Source organism: Diadema antillarum, unplaced genomic scaffold, assembly GCF_040938485.1.
Source record: "Diadema antillarum isolate AM-2024a unplaced genomic scaffold, OU_Dant_1.0 seq00000166_RagTag, whole genome shotgun sequence".
Taxonomy (NCBI): Eukaryota; Metazoa; Echinodermata; class Echinoidea; order Diadematoida; family Diadematidae; genus Diadema; species Diadema antillarum.
This window is the reverse complement of record NW_027271236.1, coordinates 191,130-200,691: the sequence shown is the minus strand read 5'-3', so window position 1 is coordinate 200,691 and position 9,562 is coordinate 191,130. Positions and strand designations below refer to the sequence as shown.

At 37.9% G+C, this 9,562-nt stretch overlaps 1 protein-coding gene across 1 annotated transcript; it reads left to right on the top strand.

Annotated features, from left to right (window-relative positions):
- Positions 1–1,725: 1,725 nt before the first annotated feature.
- Positions 1,726–2,981, top strand: LOC139728115 (transmembrane protein 53-like). Its single transcript, XM_071639074.1, has one exon. The coding sequence runs from the start codon at positions 2,043–2,045 to the stop codon at positions 2,904–2,906; it is 864 nt and encodes a 287-aa protein (XP_071495175.1). The 5' UTR covers positions 1,726–2,042; the 3' UTR covers positions 2,907–2,981.
- Positions 2,982–9,562: the final 6,581 nt, after the last annotated feature.

The window sequence follows — 9,562 nt, the reverse complement described above, 5'->3', positions numbered from 1 at the left end:
AGCTGAATATGGGCTATCCAGCCATCTTCTCAGATGGAAATGAACACGAAACAAACAAACGAGCAAACAAAAAACAAGAGAAAATAAGAAATAAAAACAAAACAACAAAAATCAATCCATCTTCCACCTGGTATCCACTTCTTTGCGAAGGAATTGGTTAAACCGAAAATGAAATAAAGGTTCGTTATTCCGGATATCGCTAATCCGAAGATGAAATAGGTTCGCTATTCCGAAGCCGAAAATGATGTTAGACTTGCAGTTTCTTTAAAGGTTTGGTATATAATAGTCGTGTTGGCCTACTCACTTTTTAGTTCTTTCTCCTCTTCTTCTTCTTCATCTTTCTCTTGGTTCAGTCAGTCCAACATTCCTATACGCAGTGGTGGATCCAGGGGGAGCGCACCAGGCGTGCCTCTTTATTTTTTATTTATTTATTTTTTATTTATTTTTTATATCATTATCTTTTTCTTCTTCTTTTTTTTTTTTTTGTGGGGGGGGGGGGGGTAAAACAAACGAAATAAACAGAAAAAAAAATATGTTAAGGCGCGCCTTCCTTACGGAAATCCCCGATCCGCCCCTGCAACCGTCACTTATTTCATTTATACCGATTAATGAAGTTCGGAATAACGAAAATCACTACTATTTTCGAATAGACATGAAACGGATGATGATGATGATGATGATGATGATGATCCACAGCATTTGTATATGGCGCCATATATCTGTCATAGAAACATTACAATATTACAATATAAAACACAAAGGAATACGATTTAATAGGGTCTAGCCACTCCCTCCCCCGTCCCAAACACACACAATTTTTTTAACCTCGGAAATGGCAACATTTTGTTTTGTTTTGTCTTGTTGTAATGTTTGTTGTGCTTTGTCATTCATTCCACATTTATCCACATTTCGTTATCACGTAAACGGTCACCGTTTCTCTCGCTTTTCTCAAGTTTGTCAATGGCGCACGCGGAAATGGCTTCGTTGTAACGAAATTTCGCTATAACCGTGAACGTTATAAACGAGTAATTCCCTACGGACTTATTATTCTGGGGATCTGAATTTTTATTTCGTTCAATAAAAAAAAAAAGAAAAAAAAAGAAGAAGAAATGAAATCGGTAAATATGAAACACCGGGCTGGTGTTAATTGTCCGGTGCCCATTTGACCCCCCCCCCCCCCCCCCCAAAAAAAAAAAAAAAAATGTCTACCCCTCGCCCTGGTTGATGATACAACCCCCACCCACAGAGAGAGTGTTCTGTGCCCCCACCCCTCTCCCCTTCGACCTTTTCTCCCCCCCCCCCCCCCCCCCCCCTATACACGTACATCGTACACACGCTGAACGCTGTCCTGTCGGGTCACCTGATACATTTTGTTGTCAGCTGACATGACATTTGATGTTCTGTGCATGATTACCGTTCTGTGTGTATCTGTGATCAAAGAGCATTCACCACTTCACATCGTTATCGAGGAGAAATTGCGTTATTGTGTGTCGATCCGAAAGGAGATTAATCGTCTTATCTCACCTACTTTATCTGGAAAGAATCGGAAAACTCAAGAACATACAGAACCCGGACTTTAGATCTACCTCCTACTCCAAACAACTGAGATCGAGTAGCCGACGTTTGCGAGTCGCGTACCGTCATCGCCAGACATCGGCATCAACACTCACGACCTAACCCCGCGGGGCGCTAGCTCCTCCTACACGCCACAGATCTACCGCCTTATCCCTTAGGCCTACCGGTAAATCCATATACCAATGGTCGCAGCTACCACTCACCACCGTGCTGCAGACGAAACTAGGCCACAAAACAGAACTCAACTCTCCAACGCTGGCTGTGACTTGAGGCGAACCTGTACATGGTGTTTCTATGACGTCGTATGATCACAAATTTTGATGATATTTTTAATGATATTTTTAATAATAGATAGAGTCGAGGCCTACTTGTAGTAAACCAAGGTCAAGGAGGTACTGGTAAAACTTTCTATAGCACAGTAGCAGCCCTCAGCTTCCGTTACATTCCTACAATCCTAGCTTGGCATAATGGAGTTCAACTATAAAGTAAACTTTCCATCAGATTTGGAACAGCCCAGCCAGGTTGCTGTGGGAGACGCAAGTGATGCCACTGATGGCTCTGTCTCCAGCAGGTCAAGGAAGCGGATGAGTGGAATTCCTGTTGTCTACCTCCTAGGGTGGCTCGGCTGTCAGGACAAGCATTTGGCCAAGTACAGTGCACTGTATGAATCAGAGGGCTTCATCACTATCCGTTATATAGCCAAGACAGACTACATTTTTTCTTCAAAGCAAAACATGAGAGCAGTGTCGGTGAAAGTTCTAGAATCCCTTTTTGAGTTAGACCTGCAAGAGAATCCAGTCTTCTTTCATGTGTTTAGCAATGCAGGTGGATATGTCTATCGCGGAATCACCGACATTTTGTGCGGACCCAGCCCGGGACAATTTGCCCAGTTGCAGGTACGAGGAGTGGTATTTGACAGTTCCCCATCTCGTCCAACTATGATGACAGCCTTCAGAGCGATTTCATCTTCACAGCCACCATCTCAACACTGGCTCATATCTCGCATCAAGGCATTCCTGATCTGGGCATTCTTCATGATCTTGGGCTTGCGTGCAAACTCGCAAAGGTTGACATATTTTGATGCCATCCTTCGTGACAAGATCGCCTGCCCTCAGCTCTTCCTCTACTCGGAAGCAGATAGCATCGTCCCCTGTGAAGACATCCAGAAAGTGATCCAAGGGAGAAGAGGTCGAGGGTTCAAAGTTCGTGAAGTGATGTGGAAGGATTCTGAACATGTTTCCCATCTACTAAAGCACCGTGATGAGTATAAGGCAGCCTGTATTGAATTTGTCAATGACATCTTGGGAGGTTGTGACAAAGAAATGGACTGAAAATGGTCTGTTTGGCACTATGACACTCTTGATTTTCTTTTTTCTCAATTATCCCCGAGATGAGTTTGACTTGTGTTTTTATTCTTCATACAAAATTTCCTCTTATCTGATTGGGATAATGTCACGTATGCAACTTACATGTACTTTGTACTAGTACCTCATTGATTTAGAAACAGAATGTATTCTTTCTATTGGCACAGGCCTATCTATTGCAGCTTGTACTTGTTCATGCAATTCAATGTGATTCAAGTACAGGTCAGTGTGCTCTAGAGTACTGTATACTGGGCTTTGTGCAAAAGTCGCTGGTATCAGGGCATATGTAAATGTTATACGGTAATGAATCAACTTGTTTTTGTTTTCTCTTTCCCCGTTCTCTGCTGACTACATGACCTTTCTGACATATTGTACAGCAGTGAAATAATTTTTAATGTCTCATATACTTTGATCAAAATTTATACTTCTTATACCATGGTATATTGAGTTACTTCCTGTCCACAGCAAATCTTTCTATGCAAAAAATAAAGTTTTTGACACAATGTTGCATAAATATATTATAAAGCACTACCCCATAGGATGATGTGGCTTTGATGCACATTTGTTTAGTTTTTGTTATGTTTTTGGTATGAGGGATAAGCCAGCTTTACTGTTCAGGTTTAGACAAAAAAAAAAGTGTTTATTCTTCAAGTTTGGCATTTTTGTGTTCCTTTGTGGCATGAGTCTGAGACAAGTTAAATCTTTAAAGTGCCCATTGGAACTACGTGTTTTGTTTATGTATTTATAATTGATTAGACAGAAAATGTGTACACGTTGTATGTGGGTGAGGTTCAGACTTCTCTAGACAGGATTCTGAAAGTGAAATACTAATCATCAATAATAACATAATGGCTTTTGTTACAATCTGAAAAAAAAAGGACTTTACTTAAGCCTAAAAATTGTTAATTTCTGATCCAAGATGTGTGGTCTTGTTCTATAACAATAACATGTATTTTGCACAGGGTCTTCATCATATTGATATTTGTCATTTCAGTATTTGATGTACAGTGCTGTACTAATTATTGCTAAAAATATTTGGGAATAATCCATGATACAATATACATCATAGCCGTTCATGTTTTGTGGTTACAGAGAAAGAAAGTGCGTGTATAATCTAATGGTATAGTTTTGTGCAAACAGGTGTGATTATCTGTTAGGTTTTTTTTTTTATTGCAGTGAAAGCAGTATTGAAGGACGAGTTCACCTTGATTCATACGTATGGATTGAGTGAATGCAGTAATATCAGCACAACACTCAGTGAATTACACCCACAAAATTTAATGTTTTTGAAAAAAGAAACACCTTCCCTCAACTCATTACTGACGTTTGTTTGGGCTAATATTATCTTCCCTGCCATCATAAACATGCAAGTCGGGTGCTCTGTGATTATGCAAGGCAAGTGAAAATACAGTTAAACTCGCATAAGTCGATCTTCTCGGGACTGAGCAAAACACATCGACTTAGGCGAGTTTCGACTTGTGCGTAAGTCGAAAAAAAAATCGACTTAACAACAGTCACACCACACGTACATTATGTATAATGTACATGTATGTTGTCTACTCTGGAGCCGAGAGCTGGAGAGGTGTGCCGCAGCACGGGTCGCCCGGCAGGGCCGCGGCTAACTTTGCATGGACAGTGCATTAGCATTGGCACAGGTCCGATTACTTTACACCCTTGTTAAACCTTGGGGAAGTGAATATGAACGATATTTGAGCAGTGATTGATTCCAGTTTACCATACCGTGGCTTGAAATGCGTGTAGAGGTGTACTTCTGATTTACCCGTGCCCGTAACTTTCCCCCTACTTTCCGCTTTGAAAACTCAGCAGCTTCATCCATCCACTGCACAGCGCAGACTGCAAACATACACAGACTATACACAGCCCAGTCGCTGTACGCACAATATTATACAAGTGTACACAGCCCAGTCGCTGTACGTACGTAGCGCTAGCGCGACAGGGCTGTGCCAGCGGACCTCCAAACACGAAGAGAGTTGAACAATCGCATGCGATCGCTTTGAATTTTGATACTTTAGATCATTTTTTGTCACCTGTCTGGTCGGGCTAGTTCTTATGTAAACAAACACAGTAATTTATTGCACAATAAAATCTTATTCGACTTAGGCACAGTGAATTTAATGGTTTTTCCGTGAAAGTGTTCTTGCAATTTCATCGACTTAGGCGAGTATTCGACTTACAAAATTCGACTTGTGAGTGAATTATTACACGTAAGTCAATGGGGAAAAATCGGGACTTTTTAAAATCATCGACTTGCGCGATTATTCGACATATGCGATGTCGACTTAGGCGAGTTTAACTGTATGTTGTAACTTTGTACCGTTTCATGCATGTGACATCACAAGTTGTAGAAGTCTTATTGCTGCATTTCAGTCCTTGATTTTATGTACATGAAGGTGAAGTTGTCCTTTAAAAAATCATTATACATCATCATGATAAAAGTTTAAAGCATTCTGAGAATGATTACATGTCTAACATCAGGTCACAGCACTACTGTCACTATGTAAACTAAATCCAGAAGAAAGCTTATATGATGCCACATTACATTTTGGACTCTGGGCATTTTAGTGTTTCGCCAGTGTGCAATGACAGATTGTTCAAAAAATAAAAGTTTTTTACATGTATACCTTCAAATGATGATACACTGTACATTGTATGTACATGTAAATGTTCAAGACATTTTTTTTTTTTGCATGTACCTTCAGATAATAATATGTACTTACAGTGTATGATACATGTAGTTTATATTGACCAAAAGATCGGTCTGTATCCTGTCAGCGGAGACTGCAATTGGCTGCACAGAATCCCTAATATGGATAAGGCCCGTGATATGTTAGCGGAGATTGCAATTGACTTCACGGAATCCCTAGTATGAATAAGGGCCGTAAGAGTTTAAAAAAAAAAAAAGATTTTAAAAAATCCTCCAGTCAGAGATTTATCTGTGTAGTTATTATACACCTTTCATTGCGATCCAAATTCAGATCTAAATTGGTTTAAGTGAATAGGCTTAGTGGATAAGACTAGAGACATTCATTCAACCACTTGGTCCGTGGTTCAGGACTCTTGGCTTGCAGCCATTTTGCTCATGGGCTAAGGCTATTCATCCCCATTGTTTAATCCTTTGGAGGGACTTGCAGTCATTAGCTCTGTGGTTACTGGTTTATAGGCATACACTGCTTACTTAGCAGTCGCATTAAATTAATCAATTCATGTATTTAAAAAAAAATGCTGCTGTATCTTCATAATAGAAAAGCTGTAGGAACATGGCATTGTATACGACAACAGTGTACTCTGATGTATCGCAATATCATGGAATTGATCACTGTATCTTAGAGTGCTTATCTTTCATTGATTACCAGCAAAACTGTGAGCTCGCACCATACTTTGTGATTTCTGTTGTCTCAGAGGGATCTAAACCATAGATTGTACAGGTATAATTTAAAGAGTTTTAGATGATTTTTGCTGGTGTTATGACTGTCTACAGTGGTGACCATGGGATGGAATTCAGTATGTTCCCAACTACATAAATTTGTCTCCCATTAGAACAAAGTTTTCTTCTGGACCAGCCGTTTTCTTTCATTTAATCAAAACTTTGTTGCAGCCAAACAAATAAGTACGGTATACAAAGGCATTGGTCATTAGCATTTGACCTTAATGTTTGCTTTGTTGTAAAACAAAATTTGGTTATGACCATGTTCATTATAATGGGAGCACAGTGTATTATTCTTTTTTAATGATTTTTGTGACTCACATGGAAGTGCAGATATGTCTTGGAAACATGGTATGTTGTATTTGTCATTAATTTGATGCAATAATTAATTACTGGAGACTAATACTAGCAACTTGTTGACCAAAAGTTTTAGTTCTTTTTTTTTTGTTCATTTATTCAAAACAACTTCGTGATAAAGACCTGAAATATTCAGAATTAAACGGGTAACTCTCTTTTCACTGTTTATCTCATATCGTGCTTTCAGTTCATTTTGTTGTTCTTTGGTGCAATATATAGACAAGAATGACATACATGCCTTGTAAAGCAATTGTAATTGGGAATGTGCTTTGCCAAAATATTATATATAGTTTTTTTGCCTGCGTGAAGTCAGAAGTTAAACTTCGTTTACTATATAAGACAATTTCACTTTTTAATGAGCAAGTATTACATATTGTTTCTAGATTGATGGAGTACTGTGATGACAGACATACATAAATTATGAGCACTTTGTGGCCAGTTGTGTGGAGCCTTTGATTACCCAAATTTGCTTGGTATAATAAATACAAGTTATACCATACATGCAAAGTCAAGCAACCTCACAAAAATAAGCTGTCGATGTTGTTTTGATTTGCAACCTTCTCGAGATTTGATGAGAGAAATGTATAGTGTAGATGAGAAGTGTGAAAGTTGCAGTTTTTATATATCTTTTTTTTTTTAATTTCACCTCCTTTTTTTTGCCAGTTTTGATGTGCTCAAAAGAATTTTCTTGTTCTCTTGTGTTTGTGTTTTGGATTGTGTGCATGCATGCATAATGTGTGTTTGTGTTTGTCTGTATGTGTGTTGGGGTACACATAAGATCACACTGCCTTTTGATACAATCCCAGAAGATGTCTTTTTTGATTGATGATGAGTTTCTTGGTTGCTTGGTTGCTTCCTTGAATGCAGTGGCGATTGTACTATTTGTAGTGATAATACAAAGTGTTAGTGTCTGATGGACTTTCTGAAAATTGTCCTGTAATGTATTCGATATACAGTCTGACCTCTCCTATCCAGACATGTCGGGACCAGCTCTAATCCCCATTAGGGATTTGGCCAGATATGGGCAACTCAATGATGAATACACACAGCTGCTGAAAAACGATCACCAGTAACGTGCCCTGATTACTGATTTTATGAAAAAAAATATTTTTCATATTCTTGCTGTGATTTTGGTGTAGTGAATGTCTGAATGCATGTTGTTTAGATGAAAACTAGATGTGAAAGTATGTATTAATTATTTTGAGAATAATATGTAATTCATCTGAGTTTGTGTAGAAATTTTGTTTCAGTTTGAAATTGTTCTATTCGTCGAAATTATTACATTGAAAAAAAAAAATTACCCCAAGATCACATCCTGATGATATATCCGGATAACGGGGGGCTGGATAGGAGAGGTCGGACTGTATCTGTAATTCTTGATAATACTGTCAATCAATCCGGTATATTTAACCTGTTCTATGCAGGAACCCGATGGCCTGCGAACTATGTCTATGGGGATTTTAGAATTCATTATGAAACGGGTTAATAGTTAAGATATGGAGAGGGGCAAAGACTGATGGAAGGAGAAAAAAAAAGCAATGGGAGAGAGAAAGGAAGTTAAGTGGAGGACAATTTTTGAAGAGAGAAATGCATTAGAGATAAATGGAACTTAAATTCTAAGGGTCAGTTTTTAGAGGCTTTGCCTTTTTTTTTTGACTAGTTAGTCACAATGCCTTCAAATTTGAAATCTATCAATGAGATAAGGAAATGCTTCTCTTTCACAAAATATGAATGACACAGCATGCAGTCCAATGGATGTAAATCTTTATTTAAACCCTATATTGATATGGCCCGAATTCACGAAGGTGGTTTAAACTTAGACCATGGTACAAATTTAGACCATGGTCTAAAATAAGCGTTGAATAGGCGTACCAATACATGCGCGCATCAATGCACGTTTTTTTACTGGATGCCTGTTAGCGTACACAATCTGTCAATCATATCTACGCAGAAGAAATATACATAAACCATGGTTTGAATTTAGACCACCTTCGTGAATTCGGGCCTTTCTGTTTCAGTGAGTTAAATGTGCACAAATTTCACACACATAAAGTATGTATGATTTATATGGACAAGAAATTAATGTGGAATGCAGAGGGTTGAAAGCAATGACTCAAGGGGGAGAGTTGTGTGTGATTGCTTATGTGGAGGGTGTTGCTGTCAGTTGACGAGACTTCTTACAGCATGAAATAGTTTTAAAAATAGCTGCAGAATGTCATCCCTCGATTCATACTATACACTATAGATTAAATGCAGTCCACTACTGTTTGTACTTTACTAATTAATGTAGACTAAATGCTCCATGATATAGTACAATGTACAATGTTTAATGTTTGGATAGGTACATTGTGTATAACTTGTTGTAAACTGATTTCCATACAAATAACATGATGAATAGATTTGATAGATACAGATGATTATGATAAGATAACAAATTAAAGATGACGATGTTTTTCTCACATACTTTGATTTAAATGTTAAGCGCTTAGAAACTACTGTAATAAGCGCTATATAAATGTACATTATTTTTATTATTATTATTATTATTATTATACTTTACCAACCATCTCCTAGTATCTTGTTTTCATTTGTATTTTCATTAGCTCCTTGGCATAGGCCTATATGAGCACAAAATATAGCATATATAGACATAATGGCATTTGTATATTATAATAAATTATGTACAAGTTCTTTCACATTGATGCAGATCATGATAATTCAGAACAATGTCTAGTACTTGTGTACATAAGATTTACAGGAATATCTTTAAAGTACCAGTAATAGTGGGATGATATAATGGATGCAAAAGTCAAAAATAAAA